The following is a 27,394-nucleotide window of genomic DNA, read 5'->3' as shown; positions in this document are numbered from 1 at the left end:
GAGTGCAAAGGGTTCGTGTTTTGTGTATTTTCTTGCGTCGTGGCTCGAGAATAAAACTCGTATGGAGTGACTCGTTCGTCGCCCTTTGAGAGGAAGTGAAAATACGAAACTTCAGTGTGGGGGAAATGGCAGAGCTCGGAGAACAGCAGCGTAGGCCTTGCCCTCGGTAGGGTTTCTTGGACGAACATTTTTGCCTTGGAAATGGGAACACGTGAATGAGAGCTCACATAAAGGATCCGCCTCTCCGTTCCGAAAGTGAGAGTCACGTGTTGGGGACAACGTCCAGAAGCGGTGACAGGTAGTGAGTTCACCGTTTTTGTTGCAGCATTTACCCTAAGTGGTACATCGCGAAGATGCAAGATGGTGAACAGTGTTGGTATAACATCTCTCCGCGTGCCTCGGTGTATCTGCTGAATTGCTCCAGTGTGTATAATCGGTGAGACGATGCCTGTTGGCCTGTCGTTCTGCCTATGCTTTTTTTTCGGAGCTTGGCGCGGAAAGATCTGCAGTTGATTCCATCGTCATGACGGATGCAGCAACTTAAAAACTGGAATGGGTTCCCGGGCGAAACTGTACCATGCGCATGCGTAGGCACCCGCTACACGGATTCGTGTCCTCTCCTTCAGGAGAGAAGAAATGAAATTTGGTTAGACGACAAAAGACGACGGGATGCTTCTAGGGCAGTGGAAGCCCCCGCAGTGAGGAACCCGTTGCTACGAAGGTCCACCTGCCGAGGGAAGCCAACAGGGGAAATCAAATCAAGACAGAAAAAAGACGAAATGACACTATTTTTGTTGGGTGTCCTGTTTTCGCTGTGCTTGTTCCCTCTTGGGTATAACAGTTTTTGCGCGTCTTCCACTCCCTTTGAAGAAAACGTGGACGGAAGCCGTTATGCTGTGTTGAGCCGTATGCACTTCGCGGAGGCATACGCGACAAGCAAGGTTTTCAGTGGATGATGGATCGTGATGGCCACACAAACAACGTGTAGCAAGTGACTCCGTCTGTAATCGAGCCACGCGAACACCACGTGGAGAAAAAAGGTAGGCATGCAGACCACAGACGAAGCTGTGGCAGTTCCCGCGCCTTTCGTGGTTCTCCCCGCTATTCTATTTGAAACGAACGAAGTTGGGGAGAGGTTGCCGGTTGTGTTCCTCGCTGGCCTCTGGCAAGAATGCATTCTGTAGCGTCCCTGCCCCCGTGTACGGCTTCTGTTTCAAGAAACCATGCGGGCAGATCACAAACGTACGATCATAAAAACATGGTGCTGTGTTCTGCTGTTGACTACGCCCGCCTTTGTCATGGCAAGCGCTGGTTTATACAACTACGGACAGGAACACACTAAACTGTGGCCGAGTAACCGAGCCAAAAACGAGGACGTTGAGTGTTTCTACAAGCACTTGTGGTCCGTCATCCAGATGGCTGGAAACGCAAAGAAAACGCCACCAGCGCGGGAACTTCATGTGGCAGGAGACATCTAGCTAGGTGAATCAGTAGAGAGTGAGGACAAATTTACGTACATTGATTAGAAGAGTTAGACGACGGGAAGAGGAGAATGCACAGAGGTTCAGAGACTGACAGATCGACTGAGAAATGGACAGAATGATGAAGCCGGGTGGCTGTGTATATTAAGTTTAGGCCAGAAGCGGCGCGTCCACACCGAAATTGCGGTCAGCAATCGGTGCCACCCCAGGTGAGGATGTTTGCCGCGTCAGTGGGTGACCGGTTTCAAATAGTAACTTACTAACTGGCTTACTCTCCTCAGTTGGTGAGATTCATCCAAGCGAACAACCAGAGCTGCTAGTCGGGAGACGAACCGATCGCGGATGCCTGTGTTTCGGAGAGAGATTTCCTGGCACATAAAATAGGCGCCGCACCCCGCATACCGAGCCACAAAAAACGGCAATGACGATGATCTAACAGACATTCTGGAGTTCCCATGGAGGAGCGGAATGGAGAGAGTTCCATTTGCACCGGGCGCCTGTACCATGCAGCTAAAGTAAGCAAGTTGGAATCGAAAAGATGACCACATTGACCCACTTCGATGCTTCTCAGCTCTCTGATTAAGTTAATCAGAGCTGTTTCTCCTTCTGCATCCTCGCCAATAGCGTTGTCGTCCAAGTCCAGATGGGTGATCCGAACACAGGGATCCTCAGTGATGTCCTTCAGTTTTTGCCTGGACACGATGAATCAGTGGACGACGAAGGAAGAATGCAGGAATCCAGTTTTCCCAAGGCAGTCGAAGAATTCGTCTCTCCGATTCGCTGAGCGCCTGTGACGGCTACAAATCTCTTCTGTCGTCTCGTCCCCGTGTCTCGCTCGTCTTCTTTAAAGGCCTCTATTTCTCTCCGCTTTTCCACGGCTGCCTTCAACATCAAGAGGTGTAAATAAAAATGGGCACACGGTCAAACTGCAACCAACAGGGAAAGGCTGGGAGGCAACCATCTCTCTGCTTTCTTTCTTCCCTACCCGAGTTGAGAGAGCAAGGCCGCATCAATATCTGCGTTACAGAGGTCGAGGTGCGTCACGCCTTCCGCAACTTGTTCCAGAGCATGGAGATCCTCTTGCACCATGGTGCGGTCTCGAATGGAGAAAACTGAAGATACATTCGAACCAAAAGAGGCCCAAGACAGTCTTGGTGCCTCTCTCCAAAGTGGTAGTTTCAACCAGTTACAAAGATGCATCTTCTCTAGAGGCTCGAGTAGCTCTTACTGGCAGGTATGTAAAGAAGCACCATGACTGACAAAAAGACTTTTGTTTCAGAAAAACATCACTTCGTGACAGAAAAGAACCAAACGTGCTGTCCCGAGCTTGTGATCTGAACATACTGCCGCCAGAGATTTTCTTTTTTCAAGTATCTTGCACCCGTGTCATGTATATGACTGTGTGGGTTCCTACGCATCTAACAAATTTCTCGAGAATTTCCGGCAGTCTATAACTTTGGGAACCCATTGATCTTCCACTCTTTTCAGTGGTGTTCTAGATATCGGTTGGCCGCATTCAGCAGACCGGGCTGACGTGTCGCCGTCTCCGCGACTCGCCTTGCTGTCGTAAACCAAAAATGAATAAATGGTAGCCGCGCCAGCAGCGCCTCCGTGTGATCCAAGTAAACTTCCGTGACAGATAATAATTGGATTTCTGGTAAATTTCTCCTCACGTCGTGGATTTGGGCAGACGCTTGAGGTGCATGTTTGGAGAGGTATTGCCATGGTATCGACGGTCTCAGCATGAATGGATCTCGCAGGACCAGTGTGTTTCCGATGCTGCACTTCAAGTGCAAAGCAACAGTGGAGAAAATGTCGACGTTTTTCACCTTTCACACTTAAACAAAAGAATTGGGGCGGCGCTCTAGTGGGGTTACGGAGCTGTTACCTGTCCTGCCCAGACGCTGTGGCATGACCGCGTCTCGCGAACTGTGCACCTTTCGCACTTGTAGACTTCGACGAGTGAATTCATTTTCCTGCTTCTTAATAACTACTTGAGGAAATGTTAGCAATCTTCTGAACGAGACCAGGCCTGCTAGCCTTTGCCTCACGTAATCAACGCAACTCGAGCAGACGCTTTTTGTTCCGGTGTCCGGGGCGTACAGGGTATTCACCTACCACACCACAAGATAAAAAACCAGCTATGCAGCTGGTTTTTTATCGAATGAATGTCCCTCGTTCACCGCAAGCGGGAAAAACGTTAAGGAAGACGTTTTACTTTTAGCTGGCTACCATTCTCTCCCCCGTTCAAGGAATTGTCTTTGAAGGGGTTCACAAGCATAACAAGCATACGCTGCCTCCTATACTTTCGAATCCCTACATAATTCACAGTCAAACATGTCCCCACCCAGCCACTCTCCGGAATCAACGCACTCTGCCGGCATGAAGAAATCTTCGAAGCGTACACACCATTTCGTCGCTGGGGAAGAGGGTGGAAGTGTTCTATTCCGCCGGAAAAAGCCAGTCTGGGGCAAACCGATCTGCAAAAGCGCGTTGCATATCTACACACGCTCTGTTGGTCGGGTAGGTTGAATGGTCGTTAAGCTACTAATGACTGTGCCGGCTTGGCGACACACTGAGATGAACTCACAGAAATGTCTCACAAATATATAACACGTGTTGTTTCCCTCTCAAAACAGCTACTGGCCTTCGCGGTTAGTTCCTCTCTCGCGAGTCACAGTAACGTTAGCGGTTCGGAAGTGTTTTTTATGCGCGGAGTCCAGAATCTACGGCGCTCGTATCTCGCCATGGAACCATGGGACTTGCGAACGAGCCAGTACTCATTTGCCTTCATAATGCAGGATTTTTCTCCGATCATCGGTTACATTGCCGCGCTGCGGCCTCGCAGGTGTACAAGCAAGGTGGCCAAATAAAGTACAGTTCGCAATTGCTGTCTCCTCTCCGAATTTCGGTATGCACCAGTCGTTTTGGACTCTGGACGGAGTGCTACCGTTCTTCACTGTCACATTGCCCTGAGTGTATTCTTCACCGTTTAAACGTGTGTGCACCTCAGCGCGTGTAATTACAGTAGGAAAAGATGAATTTGCCAGTGCTCAGTGTGGCCGATATGTGAGAAGTGCCGTAAACTCCGGAGACGCTAGAGATGTTGAACTGCGAAGAAGTTGAGCCTGATAACATCAGAGACGATGAAAAGGGGGAGAACGTTGGAGCACACGCGGCGTGTTGGCGGTGACAAGGACAGCAAACCTGGAAAGGAACAAGCAAACTTGGACTTCCCGTGCGCATGTGCCAACAACATAAAACAAGGGGTACGGCTACGGAGGTGGGTAACTTCTGTTTGTTACCATTGTCCAAGAGACACCCCGCTCTTTGAAGCGTCTCGAGAATCTCTTCCATACTCGTCTCACTCTTCTCCCAATGCAAAATCGGAGCGCCGGGCGTCCTCCTCCTCGCGTCTTTGTTTTTCCCGCAGAATCCTGTATGCACACACGGTAGCCAAGCAATCCACTTAGAGCCGCTAAAACGAGAGATGCCCGTGCATTCGCGTTGAACCGACGTGTAACGGACGGGAAGTGATATAGTCACATTCGCAAACCCGCGATTCTGCAAAGGAGCTGTGACTGCCGTCGTGCTAATATTCAAACACAACAGATGCAGTCTAGAAACGCGCTGGATGCCTCTGTCACGGTTGCCGAAACCTGCCACACACGGCCTTCTCGCCATACACCGCAGGATGCAGCTCGAGAACTCGAGCCTGCGAATTCTGGGCCATGTGCTCGATTGCCGCTAATTGATGAGCTGGCTCCCGCGTCCGGGTTGCGGGTGCCTACCTTTCAGCTTCTTGTTTACTGAGGACTTCAACAGCGAAGCTTTTCTTCGCCGTGCGGTTCTTTAAGGGAATGGTGGCGTAGACCGTATAGACACCGCAGCGGGTTATTATTCCGTCTTGCCTCATTTGTTCCTCTTCATCGTCTTCTCTTCTCTCGTCTGCGGCTCTGCGCCTCTCTCTGTCGTCTCTCGAAGAGCCACTCCACGTGAGTTGCACTTCACTCTCTTTCTGCCGCCTCCCAATCGCCAGCTGCGAGGGCAGGAGATCGACCTCCGTCTCTTCACTCACTTTGCTGAGCACGTCGTACAGAGAGATCCCACTTCCCCGTACTTTTGTCGGGTCGGTGTCTTCCGTGTCCACCAAGAATTTCGCTCTATACTTGTGAAGAAACGAAGCAACAGGAACCTGTCCGTCATCCTCGCCTCGGCGCTCGCCCTCCATCACCAGCCCTTCCTCCTCTTCCCCTTCCTCTCCACTGCGTGGGGAACCTGGTCGAGATCCGCCGCCATCATCCCTGTCGCTCTCTTCGTCTCCATCCCCTCTTGCTGAGCCGTTTCTGTCTCCGCCCCGCCCCAACTGCTTCTCGCCTGTCCCCGCCCGCGCCCGCCGTCGCTCTTCTTCCTCCTTCTCAGACAGATAAAAAGCGTCGATGTTTTGCCAAGTGGCCACCACGGCGATGCCCTTTGGCGCCAAAGACAGGCGCAGAGTGCCCCGGCGAACCTGTTTCAACTCGCCTCTCTTGCCGAGGCCAGGAACAGACTGCAGAAGAAGAACAGGAATGTACGGATTCGGCACGCGGTAGTGCACTTTTCCTTTGCTTATCGACGGGTTTATATGGGAAATAGCAAACGACCGTCTCTGTTCCGAAAGAGACGCGAAGCGAGACGGCCCGGCAGGAAGGGAGAAAAACGAACCAGACGGAGACAGTGGAGACTGCCAGCCTTGACCTGAGCTCCCCTGGAGCACTGAACGCGGGTGAGTGGGTAGGTCCCGCGGAAACAAATAAGCCGAGTACGGTGCCAGAAAGTAAAACGTTTCTCCCTCGCTCCTGACGCTCTCTCGTCCTGTTGCCCACCGCCTCTTCCCCTCGTTCCGTCTTCTCTGTTTGCGCCATCCCCCGCGCCAAAACAGACACGACGGGGTGGGGCGGCTTTCATCAGACGCAAGAAATATCGTCTTGGAGCGTGCGGCAGCGAAACGCCCATCTTCGCAAGCACGACGCTCCTCTCCTCTCTGCGGGCCTTCAGATGGCCGGGGAAATCTCGGGGGCACCTCTGCTGGGCGCCGTCGAGCATGGCAGAGACCAGCAGGAAGACGGGAGACTGGCTGAGCAGAGAAAGCTGGGACTGAGAGAAAGGAAAGAGGAGCTCCGCGTCCGCAGGCCGAGTTCTTCGGCAGCGCACACCGAGCAGAGGTTGCCATTCCCGACGGATCCCAAAAGACACCGTGACAGAGTCACAAGGAAGTTGGGCATGGCAGGCCGTGCTGTCTAGTTTTTCTGCGCCGTCTGGTCCGTCCCTTTTGTGTCCAAGGCACTACGGAGAGAAAAATGACGGACCATTTCTCCCTCGTGTGGACAGGAAGCATGGGAACGAGGGGCGCCTGCTAGCGCCGGACACACAGAGAGCGCCCGCCGACAGGGGCGCCGCCGTTGTCGGGTTCCCAGAACACTGCACGGCGGATACGGCGGCGAGTTAGTGAAAGCAACGGTAGGGAGACCACGAGCCACAGGAAAAGAAAAGAAGATGATGAAAAACGAGCGAGCAAGAGAGGATTCGTTCCGCCTAGAAAGGACGGAGAGAAAAGTGTAGAGGTACTGCCCCACTAACGTGCCAGCTGGAGCATGCACACAAACCAAGGATGAAAGGCAACGAGGACTTTTACACAGAGGGTGCGTCTTTCTTTATGAAGAAACGACAAATTCCGACCATGTGCACGCAGGGGAAAAGAAGACGTTCCAATTTTGTCCTCGCCGGACCCATATAGCCCCCAGGCGTCTCGAGCCGTTATGTCAAGAAAACGGCGCATGTGCACAGACGGAGTCCTTGTGGCCAACGACATCCGCCGCCCGCTTCTTTTCCAATCTCCGTAAGCAAAAATCAATCGAGAGAAAATCTGTTGCGTCGATTGTCTACTTTCCCAGCACTTTCATGGGGGGGTGCCTGTTCTCTCCTTGTGCCCATCCCTTCGGGACTGCATGCTGCCTCCTGTAAGACAACGAACCGCGGGGTGCTCGTGAGTTGTCCGAGCAGTCCCGTTCTCGTACAGAACAAACCTCGTCTCACGTTTTCCTCTTCGGGTTTCCACAACTTACATAGACGAGTAACGGCGGTTTGCCACACGTAGGGCGTTGCTTGCTCCGGAACGCGTCTTGCGAAACCCTTCCGGCATCTAACTGTTAGCCTCGGAACCAGCTCCTTTCTGTCGCGGAATAGAAAGAGCTTCCACTATTGAGTAGGGAGAGATAGCCGGCGCGAACACAAGACACCAGCCCTGTGTTTAGGAGGGGAAATCCCCTTCCAGCAACACTGCGCGTTTGACGAGATACACAAATGACGCATTCGTACACGGACAATGCGGAACGGTAATGTTTGCGGGCGTGGCGGGAAGCACTTGAAATCTTGCATCGCCTCGCGAAACCGCACATTCGTTCGAGATGTGAAAGATCGATTTCCGTCGCCTAGCTCTGCCCGGGGGAGATCCGCCGAGTAGCCTGCGCTAGAAGCTCGGCAGAAGCCTACCTTGAATGGAAGAGGCTATGGTCCTAGGCAGACTCGAATAGTTTTTGACGGAAAGAAAATGACACATGATCCTGGAGGTCCTCCCTTTGTGGGATAGGAAGTACGAACCCCTCGGTAAGCACACAAGCAGGCAGGCTGTGCCGCCTTTTGTGGACTGCAAAGAGTAAAAGTTGCATCGCAGGCTAAGTTGCCTCGCCTGCGTAGGCCAGTGGATGAAGCGCTCGCCAGCGTACACTTAGATTTGGCGGCGTTTTAGGAAAAAATCAACGGTACGATCACCTAGGAGGTTGACGGAAAGTCCCGTGCTGATTCGACGGCTTCCTGTTCCGCATTTCTGAAATGATCCAGCCACGTGCGTCCCGTCTCCTTTCCGAGCCCCATTCGTTGTGTCATCTCCAACATATGTGAGAGAGTCTCTCACGGCGCTGGTCGAAGCTAAAGAGGGTTTTCGAAGTGCCCTCTTCTTTAGGAGTCCACGCGCCAGAGTTCCTGGAGCTTCTCCCCCCCGGGTATTTTCAGTGCCGTGTCCCTGGACGAATTGGTGATCCACGGTACGAGTGAGTGCCTAACGACGCAGATGTCATGTCTTGGTCGTCAAAGTCGTATGGCTGGACGCTACATATATGCCGCAGCGAGGACACGAAGATGCGCATTTTTTTTGTGCCACGCCCCGAGTGTGTTTGCAATGTCTCGGGAAACTCGCAAAGCGTTGCCATAGCAGGTGTTTTTCCGCGTTTTTGGCTGCCGTCCATGCGGCTGAAAGACACACAGAGCTCAAGAGAAGACCCGACGCGCAGAGAGGCCGCGCACCCGACGAAAAAAGCGCCAGGTCACAACTTTAGTAAGGTGAAGAACCTGTATCTACATGGCATACACATGTAGAGCATCTCCACTTTGACAGAGACTCTTCTGTCCTGATGCCCGTGCGGAAAGGCAAGCCCTCTTCTCCTGAATCCAAGCGAGCCACACACATCTGTCACCTCAGCTCTGCTTTGCTTTTGGGAAAATGAAAATAGTATATTCGCCCTTTCCTGACAACTTAGGCTTTGATTTTGTGACAAGGCCAGCGGCTCCATCGGAGACCCCGAGCAGCCGTGGTGCAGAGAAGAACTGTGTTTCCAGGAAAAGGCGAAGGAACCCTCGAGCTCCTCATATAGAGGCACAACAGTTTCTTACAACTGCCGGATCTTAGAAAGTACGAGGGAACAGCGGGCGACAATCTGGGTACAAGGTGAACAGTGCTACGGAACACCGTCACCAGGTGCGCGTTCTCACCGTCGGCGCTCCTTGCGAATGTTGATCTATCAAAGTGTTGATTCTCACTTTGCCCATGACGAGTACGTGCGTCCTCTCCGGAAAAGGGGGACCATCTCCAGTGCGCGTGCAGCCCTCTCTCTGTCTTGTCTTTGACTCGCTAGACGCGCGAACCAGCTGTTTTTCTTCTGTCGTCTACTCTTCACTGCATGAGCGCAGCGTCCAGCGCGCCGGAATTCGACTGGAGTTTCCGAAGGTTCCTTTCTTTCTTGTTACCGAAGCACTCGGTCTTTTCGCAGACCATCCAGCTTTCTGCGCGCATGCAGTTGCGATTAGCGTGCAACCTCCTGGCGGACCGCTGCTGTTCTGTTGACTCTGCGTTTTCCCTTCAACCTTCCTGGAAGGTGTCCTGCTCCGTGTCACTGGATTTCCCAGGTTCTTCTGCTACAGCGAGACATCTCGCGTTGAATTTTTTTCGACGAGACGCACCGTTGTCACGACACAGGGTGGGAAGACCTTTCGAAAAGCTGGCCGGGTTCGCATCGACGGTTTCGGGTGTCTCCGGAAGCCTCACATTCTCGTTGTCTCTGTCTCCCTCGCTGACTCTCATTCCCTGTTTCTTTCTCTTTGTTGCTTTTCCAACGTGGTTTTATGTCTTTCCCGTTTTACTCCCTCTCCCCTGCCCAGCCGTCGCCTCTCCGATCCCCGTCCCCCGTTTTTCCGTCGTTTGAATCAACTTTCCTGCCTGCACACCCCGGCGTGCCTCGTGTGCCGCCCAGGCGCTTCTGAGTTCCCCCTCCCCGCCGATTCGCTACTCCCTTTCTTCTTCAGAAGTTCCCCGGTATCCCCCCCCTGGAAAGGCGTAGGATATTTCTTCTGTGAGCCTTGATTTACCACTGTAGAGAGACACGGCTCCTCTCATCTCCCTTCGTTCCTGGCGTCGCGCCAATCCATGTCCACCAGGAGACTTTCCCGCTCTTTCCCGTCTCTCTACCTCGTTTTCCTTCTTTCTCTCTGTCAGTCACTGTCGGGGGTCTCTCTCCCTCTCTCCCACCATTCTGCCTAGCGTTCTTGCTATCCCTTCTCCTTCACCTCGACTGAGTGGTTCTCAAGTTCCTTCTTGGCACGTCTTGCGCAGGCAAAGAAAACAGGTACCATCCACCGTGAGCTCACACCCAAGAGCCGCGAAGAGAGAGGCCGATGCACAAAGACTGGCGGCCCCAGCCAAAAAGCTTGCGAGACGCAACGGGCGAGAAAGAAGAGTTTTTCCACCGCGCTTCGCTTCTCCTCGTCCGCTAGCGGGCCGTGCAATGTTCTGCGAATCTGCGCGGCCCCGCGTTTCTCCCTCTCAGAAGAAGAGGAAAAAGCCTTCCGCTTTCTCTCGCCGTTCGACACCGTCTTTGTCTCCTGATTACTGTTCGAAGACAAGGCCGGGACGTCTGTGCAGCACCTTCTCTCCTGCCTCTTCCCGCTCTTTCTCTTCGTCAAAGAGTAGGAGACAGGTGTACGCGGGTTCTGCTCCGTCGGCGTCTCCTTCGCTTTTTTTTCGATCCTGTTGTGGTCCTCCACGGCCACCATGCCTCTCTTTGTTGTTTTTCTCTTCTTCGTCTCCTCTTCTCTCGGCCCAGTCAGCGGCTCTTCACTGAGAAGCTCCGGACCTGTCTCCCGCGTCTCGTTTCTCCGGCCAGGAACAGGTTCGTGGTCACCCGTCTTTTTCTGGGAAGAAGGAAAGCAGCGAAAAGCTGAAAATCCGAGTGCCCGCACGAGGCGGCTGCCGTCGCCGTTCAGGTCGTGCTCGTGAGTGCATTTTCTCGGAAAAAACGACGCAGTGTAAAAGGGAAACGCGTTCTGAAGGCGGGTCTCGATACCGAGCACGGAAGCAGGAGGAGGGAGACTGCACACGGCCGAGATGGTGTTCGAAGGTAAAAGCACAGCGTATAAAAAGGGTTACTCGTACGGGCTGTGTGTCTCCGCTGTGTGTCTGTCTCTCACTTGACGCAGGACCGTCTTCGTTTCACTCTTCGCTCTCCTTCGTCTCCTCTGTAACGCCGAAAAGGCCCCCTCTCGGTCCTTCCTCTGCCGCAAGCAGCCGTTCGGCCTCTCTGTCTTCTCTTTCGCCCGATGCTGGCAGTCGCGAGTTGTCTGCGCGACGCCTTCGTCTTCCCCCGGGACGAGGCCAAGGCGCCCCGTTAGCACCATCACCAACACGTTTCCAATCTTCTGTCAAGACAGCTCGTTTTGCTGAACCGACAAATGAGGAGGGAAGATATCTTTCTTTTGAGACCAGCGGATCCAGCAGCCAAGGCGCGACACGGGAGGAAGCCCTTGAGCCTTGTGGAGTCCCTGTGGGGAGTCTCCATGCGTTAAAGTGAGCGAACGGATGAAACGAGGGATCAGAGGCGAAGCTCCAAACTCATTGCTCGTCTCTTCTGAAGCGTCGACATCTTTCCCGCGGCGGCGCTTCGGCTTCGGGCAGTATTTTTGCATTGACGAGAGTTCTGTGGGCCAGGAAGTACCCCTCCGTAGGTCCCACAGTGGTGAGGGGTGCGAGACAGACAACAGATCCCTGCGCGTTTGTGTGTGCAGTCGGTTTTTTCTCATTCCTGTTCGATTCCCCTACGCCTCGCTCTCGTTGCTGCCCCTCTCGGTCTCTCTCCACCTTCATTTTTGCGTGCATTTTCGTTTGTGCTTTTCTTCGTTTCTGCTCTGGACTCGGCCACATTCTTCCTCGACGAAAAACCTCAGAGAACTTCTGCGACGTGCCGAAGACGGCCCTGTCTCCGCACCTGCGTCGGCTGCGTCGCCTGCGCTTCCGGAGTCGTGGGCGCCTGCAGGCAGGGTGAAGAGGCTTGTTGTCTTGGGAAGCACCGGAAGCATCGGCAGAAACACACTGGAGATCGTCCGACAGTTTCCCGATTTGTTTCAGGTTGTCGGCCTCGCCGCAGGGGGCTCGAATCTTGCTCTCCTCGCCGAGCAGGTGGTGCTTTTCAGGTACGTCTGTAAATCGATTTCGATTTTGTTTCCGATTCTCTGGGGCATGTCGCCGCACCTTTCTCGAGCTCACCAGGCTGAGACTTCTCTCTAGCGAATCGGTCGCGCCTCTAAAGCGCCTTCGTGCGCGGGCTACATCTCGAAGTTTTCGCTGTGCGTGATGCAAAGGCACACACGAGCGGTGAGTGGAAGGAGTAAGCCCAGGGGGTAAGAACGAAAGGCGATCGTGATGCGTTTCTACCCGTGAGGGCGTTCCGCGGCGAAGTCTGTCGCACGCCTGTCGCGTTGTGCCTTCTCCTCACTCTTTTTGGCACGCGTCGTGCCGTCGCCTTCTTTCTCGCCAGGCCGCAGTATGTGTATCTGGGAGCCACCTCCAAGGCAACCGAGCTGCAAGAAAGACTGAGCGCGCACGAGAGAACGTCTCCTGCCTCGCCTCGCCCCCGCCTTCTCCTGGGCGACGAGGGCCTGCCGGAGCTTGCGTGCGTCCCAGATTATGATGTTCTTGTCTCCGCTATTGTCGGGTTTAAGGGCGTCCTCCCCACGCTCAAAGCCCTCGAGGCAGGCAAGGATGTCGCACTCGCCAATAAAGAGGCTCTCGTAGCGGCAGGTAGGAAAGGAAACTGAGACCAGGGTTTTCGTGCCGGGGATCGTTGTTTCTTCATGAGCTTCTTCTGTGCTTCCGCTTCCACGTCGTTTTCCGATCTGTGACTCGCCTTCACCTTTGGTGCGTACGGCTGCCCGACCCTCCACTGTTGCGTCACCGCGTGAAATTCCCGTCCTGGTCCTTTCTGTTCTCCCCCCTTTTGTTTTTGTCGCCTTCTCAAGGTGTCCTGCCCCCTGTTCGCTTCGCGGTTCTCTCTCCTCTTCCACCTCGCCCATTTGTCCACATTTCTCGCGCTTGTTTTTCACGCGCCTCTCTCGCCCTCACCTCGCTTTGTCTCTGTCTCTCTCTGTCTCTCTCTGTCTGTGTGTGTGTGTGTGTGGCTGTCTCTCGCCAGGCCCCGTTTTCCGCTCGCTTCTTTCCAGGCGCGGTCTTCTCTACGGGGACGTAGAGACGAACGAGGGAGGAGGGGAAAGAAAAGGCGGCGGTTCAGACAAGAAGCGTGCGACCGAGAGGCCGAAACGCGGGCTTCTCCTTCCCGTCGATTCGGAGCACTCGGCGATCTTCCAGGCCGTCCAAGGCGTCCCGCCGACCTGCTACCCCCCTAGGAAGCTTCTGCTCACTGCAAGTGGGGGACCGTTTCGTGGCAAGACGCGCGATGACTTGAAGGGGGTGACCCTGGAAAAGGCTCTCAAACATGTATGTCTGATGACAGGCTCGAGGCAAACAAGGGGGAGAGTGCAGGCGGAATGGACGGCCTCATCCTCTCTTTCTGCCGTTGCCTTTCCTGGCAGACCAGCCGCGCTTGAGTGCGGAGGATGCTCTGAGCCGACCTCGCCTCACTTTAGTCAATGCGAAGGCATGCGCTTCGACTTAGAGTGCGCATGTGAGCCGTTCGCCAGTTCGGCGTTTCCTCACCCGTGCCCCGGATGCTGCCTCGTCTCTGCTTTTCAGCCCAAGTGGAGTATGGGAGCAAAGATCACGATCGACAGCGCAACATTGATGAATAAAGGTTTGGAAGTCATTGAAGCTCACTTCGCCTTCGGGTGTCCGTACTCCTCCATCGAGGTCCTCGTTCATCCCCAAGCCGTTGTCCACTCCGCCGTTGAACTTCGGGATGGCGCGACCCTCGCTCAGCTTGGACTTCCCGATATGAAACTGCCCATCGCCTATGCCCTCACGTGGCCGCATCGTCTGTCGTAAGCCCTGGGACAAAAGTGCTGAAATGCATGCGCCTGGACTGTCCTTTTTTCCGCAGGAGGAAGAAGACGATTCCCGACATATACATATATATATATATATATATATATATATATATATATACGTGCTAGGTTTCTGGTGATCAGTTAAGCAGGCGGATGAATAGGCAGAGACGTGCAGCTGAATTGCCACGGCCGTTGTTTGGGGCGCACAGTCACGTGTATACATATATTTGCATATCTCTAATCTATCGAATCTGTCTAATCTATCTTATTTATCTACCTGTCTGTCTATCTATCTGTACCAGGTGCGGAACCTGTGGCCATACACAGGAGGTCAGATAGGACGCTTGCCTCTGGCTGTGTGTGTCTCTCTCTGTTTCGAAATACCGTTTTTATGTATCTGTAGATCAATAGAGGAGCTTCCCAGACCCTCATGGGTTGGCCGCCAAGTTGCAGCCTAGGCGTCGCGCCCTACTTTTTTCCCGCGTTTTTGTCTTTCTGTTCCTTTAGCGCGCCTTGGTCCGCCGGCGTCGACCTGACCCAGGAAGGCAGTCTGACGTTCGAGAAGCCAGATCTGTAAGATGTGACTCTCTTTCGTTTTGGTTCCGATAGCAGCCGAAGGGTCTGTCCAGTGGCGGGAGTTAAAGACCAACCTCCGCTTGGCTGTCTGTGTGGTGTGGGTTGCTACTGGGGGCAAGAAAAAACAACACCGAATTCTCCGTAAAGTGAGGAAAGACGGGGAGACGATAAAGACGTGCGTCTCCTGCTGACACCCAGGACGGTCTCGCCGCGGATTCAGTTGCCTTCTTTAGCGTTTGACGGGGGGATGGGGAAGGGGGGAGAGACAAGGACAGAAAGAGAGAGAGATGAAGACCAGAAGCATGTGTACACGGACACACGTGCCGGAAAACTTGTGCTTTGGCGAGGGAACCTCGTGGCGGGGCGGTGCAAAGCACCAACCAAAGCAATCAGCATGCGGAAGGCCGGCGTAGCTTCGCATCCAGGTCTTGTGAGTCTGCGGGCGTGAGTCCCAAAAAGGAAGCACAAGGGCCCTAGGGCGCGCGCAGAGAGCCGGTCGGAAACGCACTTCGAACATATCTCCTTGTGTTCTACGAGGAACGGAGCATTTTTTTGTTCTTCGCTTGTGTTTCCAGGTCCACGTTCGGGTGTCTAGGACTCGCCTACGAGGCAGGCGAAAGGGGAGGCGTGGCGACGGCGTGCTTGAATGCGGCCAATGAAGTGGCGGTTGAGAGGTTTCGGAACAAAGAAATTGGGTTCTTGGACATCGAGGACACCGTGCGCCACGTCATGGGTTTGCACGAGACAGGAAGAGACAATCTCGCCTCGACAGATGTCTCTCTACAGGTGACCGTTCAAAGCCCGTTTTACCGTTTACAGTGCGACTCGCTCGGATTCCTTTGTCTGGGGCACCGTCAACTGAGAGTCTGCGAGACACGGGAACCGTGTTCCGCCGCAAAGGCCGTTTCAGGTTTTGGTTGTATACTCTCTGAGAGAGAGACAGTTCAAGTTATCGGCGAGACACTAGACTCGTCGTGGACCTGAGAATTATGGGATCTTTGCACGTGGTCGCTCGCACTGCGGGCTCATCTGGTGGGGTAGGAGCTGGAGCCGAGGAAAATGCGCAGTCTCTTTAATGTGGTCACAGAATGGCGTTTCACGTGATGATGCGGAGGAGCGCCCACCAGGAGAAGAAATTTACAGGATGCATTTGTCTCCCTCTGAGAATGCCGGTTTGGCTGTCGATGTGGAAAGACATTAGCGTCAACGGATCTTGTAGCCCTCCACTTTTAGCTCTTTTTGTTCAGTTCAGGAGTGCAGCAGACGATTGCACAATTTCCCTTACCAGCTCGGGAGTCTTCTGCGATGCACTTTTTGCCGTCTTTTGCAGGATGTCTTCGAGGCTGATCGGTGGGCGCGCGCAGCGGCGAGAGCGTTTAAGCCGAGGAGCTAAACAAATCCAAAGTCGAGGGAAGCGGGCGGAGGCGGAGAACAGGGAAACGGCCAAGCAGTTTCTGCACGAGAGGAGACCAGCGAGTGGAGAAAAAGAGAAGGAAGACAAGGGCGTAGGGTGAGAGGCCGAGACAAGGATATGGGCGCAGACGGAAAGACAGCACGGAGTTTAAACGCGGAGGATAAGCGTACAGAGAGATGCGAACAAAGAGGAGGCCACACGTTCGTCTGGGAAAAGAGTGGGGAAAGATGGCCACAGACCGCAGGGAGAGAAGTGAACGATAATTTTTCTCAAAGCAGATAAAAGTAGGAATTTTCCAGCTTCGCTCCACGTGCCGCATTATCAAACGTGGGGTGCTTGGTCCCAGGAGCATTTTCGCTTTTTTATTCGGGCTCTGGTTTTGTCGAGAACTTGCATACCGCAGCCGGTATTAGGCCACACAAAAGCACCTTCGTAATGGTCTCGTGTACGCAGGCCGACTGTTCTGCAGAACAGTACCATGTGCATACACATCTGCGGACACACAGTTTATTAAGAAATGATATCGGCACCTGCACACCCGGAGTCGACGAGACATCTGTGGCCTCTTACGCGAAGTCAGGGCCCCAGCGGTGACGCCCTCTCGCAGGTGGACCAGGTGCTCAAATCCACAACAACGAACGCATACACTGCGACGGTGATCCAACTTAGGACGAGAGAAAGGTCGGATACTTGGTAAATGGGGCTAGCTGACCAGCTAGTGCCGCGACGCTACCGTCCGTTGGATTATGACTGAACGCCTCAAAGTCAGAATCCATGCTGGATATGCAGTGTTATTCACCGCCTCCTCTCTTTCATGCAATGATACAGGCATTTGGCCCTGCTTCTCATCAAAGCCCGTCGCTTCATGCTTTTGGGCGAGAATCTCAATTTCTAACATTGGAGGTGATACATACATTGCAGACGACTTTGCTGTGCAAATGCGGCGTGTGCACATCACTGGTAGCCTGGGGGCGTTACATCAGCCGCTGCTTGTTGAAGGTTTGATGCGTGAATCACCAGCATCCACAAGGATGGTGGAGCAGCGAGATCAAGTACTAAAGTGCGTGAACAGCCACGAGAATAGATCTTTTCATTTGCCTACGGCGTACGCTCGGTGTGCTCCAAATCACTGGTAACTTCAGATCACGCACGCTGGGACAAGTCGGCAGTTCCTTGTCGGATAGGGTGTGGACGAGGGATATTAGGCTATGTATCAGCGCGGGGAATTCGGAGTCTGCGCGCGAGTGACAAGGAGAGAGTCACTTTGCATTCACACTACAAGTGCATGGACCTGCATGTGCGGCATTTCCAACTCTTCCACTTCTCTGCGAGCGGGGCGACAAACGGAGTGAATCAAAAGGCAGCTCCGCAAAAACGATTTTGCCTCCCCAGAGTGAGCAAGGTCGGTTCACATAGTGTAGAGGCATTCCAACCACACTTCCCTGGTTCTTCCGATCCCGGAAAGTTTTGGCCGATGCTTTGTGGGATGAGAGTCCATTCCCAGCTTATGCCTTCCAACGATTCCGGCAAAAACAAAGCACGTCCGGTGCTTGGTTTCCCAGCGCACAAGTCGTACACTGAAAACTCTCGCTGTCGGTCAAACTGCGTCGAATGCACCGGATCCCTTCAGACCTCCGAAGTTAAGCGGCGCAAGGCCCGGTTAGTACTTGGGTGGGGGACTCCCAGGGAATACCCTCGGGTGCTGACAGCTTTCTTTCTCTGCTTTTCGGATTAGACGGACTCAGCTCCCTTCTGTCGGTTAGATGATGATTACAACTGTACTTTGAATACCTCATCTATTTATGCATAAATGGCAGTGGGATGTTGCGCTCCGGCCGATGTACGGGTACGACTTTCGTCCGAAATTGAGCAGGACTCTCAGTGGATTTTCCTGGAGTTACGTATTCTACTTGCAGCTTTTTCGTTTTATTGACTGCACATGGGGGCACAGACCCACAACGTAACACCCTGCGCCTACTCATTCATTGTTCAAAGCAGATTTTCTTAAGAAGCGTACTCGGTACTCCGTTGGGCAACATGGGCCGTGCACCCGACACCGCCTTGCTGGCTGTTGTTCCCCGTATCTGAACGAAACTGCCCGTGTTTACATACACGCGCAGGGCTTTGCTCACTATATAAAGTGAGACTCTGCAGATCCTATACTAGACACAACACCAGAATATATACGCATGCCTACGACAGGGGTGTCTTCGTCGGCCGAGCCTGGGGAGAAGAGACTCTGTCGTACACTTCCCGGTGCTTCCTCAACAGTGCTCGGAAGATGCGTCAACGAGAATGCAGATAGGGTAGACGGAGGCACACGTCGTCTGCATTTTATACTCTTTGAGATGTTTGGTTCGGTCCTTCACTTGAGCGACGAAATCATCCGCATTTCCTTTCGGGGCAAGAAGCGGAAAAGGCAAGACAATATATCGAAAAATGACGAATCCAACTGCTGGACGAATGCAGTTTAGGAAGCAAGAACACGGCCAACGGGACCGGCAGCAACGTATATTTAGAGCTCTCCATGTAGACCCCCCTATGAACTGCGGCGGGACGGGATACTGCGTCCACAGTCGTCCCTTTCGCAAAAACAAAGGGGAAAGACAACGCCGACCCACACGGACACTTCCTCGTTCGCACGCCGTCCATTCACAGAGACAGGCAACTCACTTCCTCGAGAACGACGGCTCAGAAAAGAAAACGAGGCAAAAACACTCACTGCCACGATCTCTCGCCTTCCACAGCCTGTGGAGACCTTTTCTTCCGTGTTGCCAATCTTTGCTTTCTTCTCAATCGAAGGGGCGCGTCAGGTATCGTGTCTCCCGTCTTTCCGTCTGCGATTTTCCAGGGAACGCCAAGACGCGACGAACCGGCAGCACACTTTGCAGAGTCGCACGCGGCCGACATGCAAGGGATGAAGCGGAAGACGAACCGGAGAGCGCCCAAAAATCAAACGACACACATTCGGGAGAGAGGGACTCGGAGGACTCGCAGAGGAGCGGAACATGGTGCGAGGAAACGAAGACACCGGATTAAGAACATAGAACGGGAAAAAAGTCCACAGGTTTAAACCACGAGTATGACACTCTCACCTATATTTTATATACTCAGGCTGTGAATCACGCCCGCGAAAAAACGAAGCTGCACAGGTTCCGCGTCTTCTACTCTCGCTGCCACTCGCTTTCAGGGCGTTCTCCACTCTCCCGCCGTATCTGTCGAGATGGATAAAGACGTGGTGCCTCTCCCCCTTCCTCGTTGGCGTGGCCCTCTCGAAGGTCGAGAGACTTCTGGCCTCTTCTTTGTCCTTCCACGCTTCCGCCGCGGATATACGAAAAACACAGGAAGACGACGACGGCGGCATGACACAAGCACACGCCCGACGGCGCTACTCGCGACGGCAAAGGAGCGCACCGCATACGATGGAAACAGCAACTCGAGAGGCTTCTGACGAATTCTTATTGGAGAAACGAGTGTGCACTTGCGACAAGAAAAAGCAGGGAAAGAGTTCTCATCCTCCGTCGCTTCCTCAGCCGTCTCCGAACGGATTTTCAAACTCCACCAAACCTCACACCTTCGTTTCGCAGATAAAATACACATGTGTAAATGCAGATAGATACATATGTGAAGAAAAACGTAAGAGCTGCCTTCGTGTGTGTGTCACGCTTGCGATTGCCCCGAGGTGAAGAGTCCACAACCCGTCAACAGGGGCTCTGCCCACGAGGCGCACAGCAGTTTGAAAAGAACCGAAGAAACACGATGATTTCCATTCATCAACGACGCGCAACTGAAACACCCATCGCCCCCAGACACTTCTCACGTTCCACCGAAAGCTCTTCCCCTCCCTTTCTATAAAAAACTCCCCGCATCTGTCTCGCCCACTGGATTTCTTCTGTTCGCAGCACCGACCCTGGATGCGTACGCACATCTACATACATAAATCGCGTACGTTTATGTACAATTGTGGCAGATGCATATGCACGTGCATCAAACGAAGGCCTCGTGCCATGGGCGCGCCCAGATTTCTCTGGCCTCCCCAGAGCAACTGCTACAAAAAAAGACTGATATGTTACTGGAATCACGCGCTTCCAGGGGAGACGCCCCCCGCAATGTGTTTGCCAAGACACGGTAGTACTTTTACGGAATCAAGACAGCACGACGTGCTACACGCGTTCCCATGCATGCACATGCTGGTGCATCTACACATAAACCTATACATGTATACACACACGGCACTGGTTTCTATCTTGTGTTCTCAAGAGGGTGTCGTCGTCACTTCTGAACCTGCCGCTCCTGCCTACTGTTCCTGAGCTGGTGGTGCAGTCTGGATCGTCTCAGGCTTCCCCGCCTCACTGCCTTTTGCATCTTCTCCCGCTTCGACGCCTCCGTTCAGTCCATCGCCCGCTTCAGCTGCAGTCGGTTGCTGCTCCGCCATCTCCACACCTGTCGGCTCGACGGGAGTGACTGCCGTGTTGCCTGTAGGGATACTGCCCAAGTTGAGCGCTTCTCCCGACGGTTCCTTTTCTTTCCCAGCGTCTTCCTCCGTCTTCGCCCCCTGGATCTCTTCTTTTCCTGCGCCGAAAGAGAAAGCACCCTCCTTGAGGTCCGTAGCAGCTCGGCCTTCCTGCTCTTCCTTCTGCTCGTTCTCCGAGGCTCCGCTGGCTTTCACCTGGCCGACGCCTTGGTCCCCTCCAGCCGCCAGCATCGCTTCTTTCTCGCGAAGTGTCTCCTCGGTCACCCCCGCGGCGAGCCCGACGGCCCCACACCCCACACCAGCTGACCCCTCCGCGTTCCCCAGCAGGAGGGACGGCGAGCACGGCTCGGGCGCGGCGGCCCCGAGAGGCCCATTTGGAGTTGCGTTCGCCCCGACAAAGAGTTGATTTGCGTCGGGTGCACACGACGGAGTGAAAAACTGGGAATTTTGGAGGAACGCAGCCTGAAGGGAGTTCAGAGAGTTCATGTCGCCCTGGAGAAGAGCCATCCGCTGCTGAGGATCCAGTTGCAAGAGCAGCGCCGCCAGTGCGTCCCGCACGAACAAACCCCCCGACGGCGAGCTTCCTGACGTCGAGGCAATGAGATTCGCCATATTCAACGACGCATCGCGCCCTTCCAAGCCGGACCCGAGGAGCGTGGGACCTCCCGGAAGACCCCCAGAGCACGCACCCGCAGTCGCGCCGGCCATCCCGAGTGCCGGAGACAGGTTGTCTCCGGCCCCGCCTGCCAACATGCCGGCAACAGCCCCCGGCCGTGCTACCCCGGCCCCTTCTTGGCTTTCTTCTGTCGCGGCAACGCCCCCAGTTCGGACTCGCGCTCCACCCACGACGCCCCGCAAATCTCCACTGGACGCCAGCTCGCCCGTTCCTTCCGCCGAGTTGCTCGGAGGCGCCACCACGGGACTGGCCGCGAGGCCTGTGGGGAGCGCCGACCCAAACGGAGTACCGTAGAGAAGAGAACCTGCGGCGACCGCAGTTCGCGCGGCGGCCTCGGCGCTAGCTGCGTCTTCCCCAGAGAGCCGCGACAGCGCCGCGGGGTCGAGAATCGCGCCTCTGAGCGCCGCCATGCTCGCCGTCATCTCGTCTTCAGGTCGCCCGCACACGCCCGGGGCTCCCGCCTGGGTGATGCCGCCCGGCGTGGGCCAGCAGAGACCCTGGAGGGCTGGCAGCGGCTGCTGGGCGTGGAGCAGCGGCTGCGGGACGGCCGAGGCCGGCGCCCCCTGGTGAGGAGATGCCAGAGACGAAAGAGCGCCCGCAGCGGGGGTTGAGTTGGCTGCTGCCCCGGCAACAGCACCGGCGTTCCCGCGGTTCGACAAGCCGAGCAACGCGGCGTCTTGTTCGTCGCCTGGACTGGAGCCCCAGTAGATCCGCTCCAACTGTCTCCGCGCGTGGATCGCCAGCTGAAGGGCTGTTTCGTAGCCGTGCTTCGCAACCGCGAAGCTCTTCTTCACATTACGGCCATGGACTCCCATGGTGGCCGCCCATGCGTTGTTTCGCGTGTCGAGGTAGACGCCCCGCACGTCGCACGTGCTGTTCTCGGAGCCCGTCCCGACAGCTGCTGCGCCGAGAGGCTTCGCACCCGCGCAGTCTGCTCCCGGGACCGCACTGCCTCCGCTTCCTGCCAGGATGCCCGACGACACCGCATCCTTCGACTGTCTCTGGTGTCTTTTCGAACCTCCGACTCCCGTCGCACCGCTACCAGCAGCGCCCGGACCTCCAGTATGTCCCTGGAGCCCCACCGCCGCAGCCCCCTGCTGGGTGCGCCGCCGCTTCGAACCCGTGGCGCCTGTCGCAGGCGCGGCAACATTCGCGCCCGGGCGTGCGGCGCCAGCCGCCCCTAGGAGGGTCCCTCCAGCTAGATGACCCGACATGGCGCCCATGGCGTTCCCGAGAGCGCCTCCCACCTGGTTCGGCCCTCTCTTGTCTGTGGCTGCACTGTCGCCTGAGGCAGCCCCAGAAAGGAGACACCCCGGCGCGCCCCCTGCGACCGGGTTGCCCAGAACCACCATGTTCCCGTCGCGGTTGAAGCCACAGAGGGCTCCAGCGCCCGGCTGCGGCGCGCAGCCCCTGGCGGCCGCCGCCGCCGCAGCCGCGAGCTGCTGGTGGTGGAGGCCTTGCTGCTGCAGGAGGAGAGAGAGGACAGGAGCGGACAGGCCGCAGCCATTCTGGGCCCCCGCTCCCTCGCCAGTTGCCCCGCTTTCCTCCTGGCCCCCGAGACCCATCGCCAGGAGAGACGACTGGTTTCCGCCCGCTGCCTCTTCCCTCGCTGCCCCAGGCTGAAGCGTGACCAAGTCATTCTCTGCTCCGCAGGCGCCTTCAGTGCCCTGGTTGCCGCCGGCCTCTCTGTCCCCAGGAGCTGCCACCGCCCCTGTCCCTGCGACAGAGGGCCCCCAGAGGACGTCCAGGAGCGGAGGGAGGGAGGCCCCTCGGTTAAGCTCTTGAAGCAGTTGAAGCTGCAGCTGTTGATGCTGATTCGCCGCTGCGACAGGATCCCTCATCGTTCCATTTGCGTTCTCGCCGTCGGCGCATCCAGAGGAGAAGAGCGTCTGTGGAATTCCCACGCCGCCAGCCACGGCCGCCGCGGCCTCGCCCCACTGCTGAAGAACGAGTTGCTGCTCGGCCAATTGCTGCTGCTGGAGGAGTTTAGGGTCAAAACCCTGCTGGGACGCCACGGCCAGAAGAGCAGCGCCTGCCGCATTTCCAGCAGCCCCTGAGCCTGCGGCTCCACCTTCCGTCGCGCAGGCTCCCGCCCCTGGAGCCCCTGCTGCTGCAGCGAAGGACGCGAGGCCAAACGCCGGCGACGGCCGCCCGCCGGGGGTTGTCCCTGCCGGGTGCACGCCGGCTGCTCCGGCCTGTGGGCCCCCGCCGCTCTCTTCCGTCGGCGAGCCCCCTGGCGTGTTCCCCCGAGACGCTGGGGTGTCTCCTCGCAGACCCCTCGGCACAGACGTGAGCGAAGACGGCGAGAGGAACGCCGCCGCGGCCGCAGCCAGAGAAGAAGTCCCGTCGCCGCTCACCGCGCCGTTCGGGCCCGCCCCCGCGCCCACAGGGACGCCCACGGCTCCGCCTGGGAGCCCCGAGAGAAGCGCAGCTGTGCCTGCATGCGCGGACGAGGCGTTGGCCGCCGCGGCCGCGAGGAGCAACTCGTTCGAGGCGTCTCGCAGATTCCGCGAAGGCGTCCCAGCGGCGTTCGAGAACAGGCAGCTGCTGCTCGTCCCGTCCGCTGAGAGGCCGGTCCCAGGCGGCGTCGCCCCGAACTTTCCCAGACAAGACGAGAGCGAAGAATTCAACAAACCGGATGAAGGCCCTTGGAGACCGCCGGGGGCTCCCGCAGCCCCGCCACCCGCTGCGGCGAGAAGGACGGAAGAGGAATGCGACAGCTCGCCGCCGACGCCTGCGCCGACACCCTGGTGCGGCGAGCCTGCGCTACCCGGCCCACTGGCTGCGAACCGCGAGGCGAGAAGGCCCCCCGCCGCGGGCGCGTGGGGGCCCGCAGCTCCACACACTGCTGAAGAAGAGCCCACGGGAGCGGTGTGGGGCAGTCCCCCCGCGGCGCCCGCGCATGCGCCGTTGTGGCCCGCGTTGGCGTTGGCGCCATTGTTCACACCTTTCGTCTTGAAAGAGACGAGCTTCCGCGCCTTCTCAAAGACGTCGTCTGCGCGGCCATTCTGGATTGCATCGAGCCACATTTGGCGGCACTCAATGGCCAAGCGTTTCGCCTCGGCGTTTCCGAACTTGCTGGCCAAGAAAAACTTGCTCATCTGCCGGCAGTTCAAGGTCACCACGACTCGCCACCCTTTTCGCGCTGTGTCGTAGTAGACGCCCTTGACTCCACTCTGCACGGGGCACTGATGGCGCTGAGAGCTCATCATCAGCTGATCTAGCTCGCCAGCTTCGCGCGCCTCTTCCCACCGTTCTCGCGTGTCCACAGCCATCTGCTTCGCGCCTTCGTAGCCGTATTTGGCGACACTGAAGACCTTGAACCGTCTCCGCCCCCCGTACTTGATCTCCGCAACCCAGGCCTGGCGGCCCCCGTAGTAGCTGACGCCAGGCCGCATCAGCAAGTCGCTCCGCTCGTACTCGCCCGCGCCGCCGGCGCAGGCGCCCTGAGGGACAGCGTTGGCCCCGGCGAGCGCAGGGGCCTGGGCCCCCGCAGCGCCCGGATGAGACAGGCGACCCGATGTGAGCAGCGAAGGGACGCCCGGCGCGCCAGGGCCAGACAGCACGCCTGTCGAAATCACAGGCAACAACGCCGCATTCATTGCAGGCGCGCACTCCGCACCGGGGACTGGGACGGGCATTCCGCCTTTCCCGACCCCCGGGACGAGCCCCGAAAGAGCGGACGCCTCGTCGAGGTACAAGCCCGCAGGATGAGAGCCCGCAAGGTTCGCCAGCGGAGCCGACGACTGCGCAAGCGCTTGGCTAGCGAGGCTCTCCGGCGATGCCAAGTACCCAGAAAACTCTTTCCCTTCCGCCTTCACCGCCGCAGCTTCGCCTTGGCCGTCGGTCGCGCCCGCGGCTGCAGCTGCCATCGCAGCCGCTGCTTGAGCCGCCGCCCGCGCCAACCGCCGAGTCTTCATCGGCTCGTGGTCCTCGCGCTTGGCCTTTCTGTCTCCCGACGCGTGGGTTCCGCTCGAAGGCGTCGCCTCCGTCGACTGGCCGCGACCGTCTGCCCCCTGAGGGGTCGAGAGCGAAGACTGTGGATCCTCTTCCCCGCAAAAGAGCAACGCGCTAGGGCCGATCTTCCCTGTCTCGCCGTCTCCGCCTGGAGACAGCGAGGCCGAGAGATGGGCGGAGTCCGTCGCGGCCGTCGGGGCCTGGCCACTGCGCCGAGTCCGCTTCCCCGTCAGCAGCGACGGGAGCGGACCGGCCTTCTGAGGGCTCTGTGACTCTTCCGAAAACTGCAGAGAAGAGAAAGTCTGGTCTGAGGCACTCGGCGTCACTCGGCCGCCTCCCGCGACTTCCAGGGATGCGGGGAGCTCGCCTCCTGGCGTCTGTTTCATCATGGACTCCTGCTGAAGCACGAGGAGACGAAGACGGTCTTCGTGAGTGCCTGGGACGTCTGCGTCGCTGCTCGTGGCGGGAAGAAGGGAGTTTCCATCGTCTCCGTTTCCGTCGCGCCCTCCAGGAGAAGACGCGGAAAATCCAAGCGAAGAGGACGACGAGTTTTCGCCCTCCTCTTCCACCGCTGTCCCTCCCGACAACGCAGATCCCAAACGCGCATCGTCGCCCCATCCCTTGCCTTTCCTCGAGAAATGCGGCCCGCAAACCTCGTCTTTGTCCTCGATTCCGGACTCTGTCAGGTCTGCCTTCGGAGCGGCGAGGGCCTCCCGACACGCTTCTTCGCCTTCCACTGCACCAACCTCAGAAGCGCCGCCGCAACCTTCTGCGACTCCGAAAGGCGCCCCTGCTTCTCCGTCGACCTGCAGATTTGCTGCCTCGTCAGCCGACGGCGCGAGGCCCGCAGCGGACGACACGCCTTCCAGAAGCTGTTTCTGAACATGCTGCTGGAGAGCGTCCAGCTGCTCAAGCTGGAGCTGTGTAGACAGAGCGATATCGGTTTTGTCGAGAGAACGAGAAGTGCTCTGTTCGCGGTCTCCCCCGCCCTGCAACTCTGCACGGCCGGTTCCTTCCTCTCCTGTCTCTCTGTTTGCCTCCGCGGCCAGCCCGAAACTCTGTGGGGAAGAAGTGAGGGCTCCGCTCAACGTCCCGTCCGGAAGCGGTGTCCCCTCCGTCCCCATCGCGCTCCCAGACAGCTCTCTCCCGGATGCTGCCGGAGGCGTAGGCTCCGCGGACGCCATCGCCTCCGCCATGGAAAGAAGAGGCAGATTCAACAGAGGGACAAGACCGCAGCTGTGAAGCGAGCCTGGCAGCGCTGCTCTGGGTTCGCCAGAAACGCGAAGCAATGGACTTTTTGTGTGTCCAGCGCAGAAGCACCGCTCGACACTCTCGTATCACCACTGCCTTCCCACAAAGGGCCAAGCGATACCGCACACGCAGAAACGCGGCCACACGCAGAAAGAGGATGTGAACGGCCGATCACCACGGGACGGCCGAGGAAAGGGATGTTACGTATGAAAAACGAAAAACGAGACACCAGAGAACCGCGCGAAACGCGGCCGGCTGCAGGAAGAAATGCGGCGGCGAGTCACGGGACAAGACAGACGGACAAAACGAGGCGAACCGCGTACGCAGCGGAGGGCGCGTTACGAGGGGGCGAAACGCGACAAAAGTTTCTCGCAACTCTGCCGGGTTCCAGCAGAGAATTCGGAGACACGTGAACCCCACGCCGATGCGCGAAGAATAAGGAAACACGTAGTCGAAAGTGTCTCTCTTCAGACAGCCTGAAGGACTGGGGGACCGACACATGCATCTACAGAGTACATATGAGAATCGCTATCTTGATGGATAACGCGAGTACGTACACGGTAGTGTGAGCATCGATTGACTGCCCGAGACGCGCTCTCGGCGAACAGAATCGGGAGAAGCTACACAGCGTACCTCTGGACGAAAGAAGCGCCCGATGCTGGCAGCTCGTAGGCGAGGTAACGCTGCTTCAAACGAGAAAAACGACTGGTTCCTCTGCGAGCTATTCTGAGACCGGGTGACTGGCGAAACACAAACACAGAACCTGGCACTTTCCTGGCGAGAGAAATGGAGTAAGAGCGTCTGCACTTGTGGTACAGAGAAAACATCCCACGCGTTCACTACATGCACCACCACTCGCTGCCCACTGACTCTTTGTCCCTCGGTGCTCGTCGCGAACCAGGAAAAAAACACCGGAACCCCAAGGCTTCCCGCCACTACTTCTATCCTGAATCCGGATTTCTATATATCTCCAGGCACGCGTC

General features: G+C 56.6%; 3 protein-coding genes across 3 annotated transcripts; 1 reads left to right on the top strand and 2 right to left on the bottom strand.

Moving 5' to 3' along the window:
• Positions 1 to 4,845: 4,845 nt before the first annotated feature.
• On the bottom strand, positions 4,846 to 6,693 carry NCLIV_051910 (putative ribosomal protein L9, N-terminal domain protein; the record flags this gene model as incomplete). Its single annotated transcript, XM_003884744.1, has 2 exons — positions 4,846 to 4,918; positions 5,273 to 6,693. The coding sequence occupies 2 exons, from the start codon at positions 6,691 to 6,693 to the stop codon at positions 4,846 to 4,848; spliced, it is 1,494 nt and encodes a 497-aa protein (XP_003884793.1).
• Positions 6,694 to 11,175: 4,482 nt separating this feature from the next.
• NCLIV_051900 (putative 1-deoxy-D-xylulose 5-phosphate reductoisomerase) lies at positions 11,176 to 16,032 on the top strand (the record flags this gene model as incomplete). Its single annotated transcript, XM_003884743.1, has 8 exons — positions 11,176 to 11,188; positions 12,101 to 12,257; positions 12,602 to 12,864; positions 13,256 to 13,557; positions 13,813 to 14,057; positions 14,571 to 14,636; positions 15,215 to 15,425; positions 15,970 to 16,032. The coding sequence occupies 8 exons, from the start codon at positions 11,176 to 11,178 to the stop codon at positions 16,030 to 16,032; spliced, it is 1,320 nt and encodes a 439-aa protein (XP_003884792.1).
• A 4,318-nt stretch (positions 16,033 to 20,350) lies between these two features.
• On the bottom strand, positions 20,351 to 26,356 carry NCLIV_051890 (uncharacterized protein; the record flags this gene model as incomplete). The annotated part of the gene is made up of 1 exon (XM_003884742.1): positions 20,351 to 26,356. The coding sequence occupies one exon, from the start codon at positions 26,354 to 26,356 to the stop codon at positions 20,351 to 20,353; it is 6,006 nt and encodes a 2,001-aa protein (XP_003884791.1).
• Between the last annotated feature and the right edge of the window lie 1,038 nt (positions 26,357 to 27,394).

This window comes from Neospora caninum, chromosome X (genome assembly GCF_000208865.1).
Source record: "Neospora caninum Liverpool complete genome, chromosome X".
Classification (NCBI taxonomy): domain Eukaryota; phylum Apicomplexa; class Conoidasida; order Eucoccidiorida; family Sarcocystidae; genus Neospora; species Neospora caninum.
Note: the sequence above shows the minus strand (reverse complement) of the source record. Positions and strands in the feature narration are given on the sequence as shown.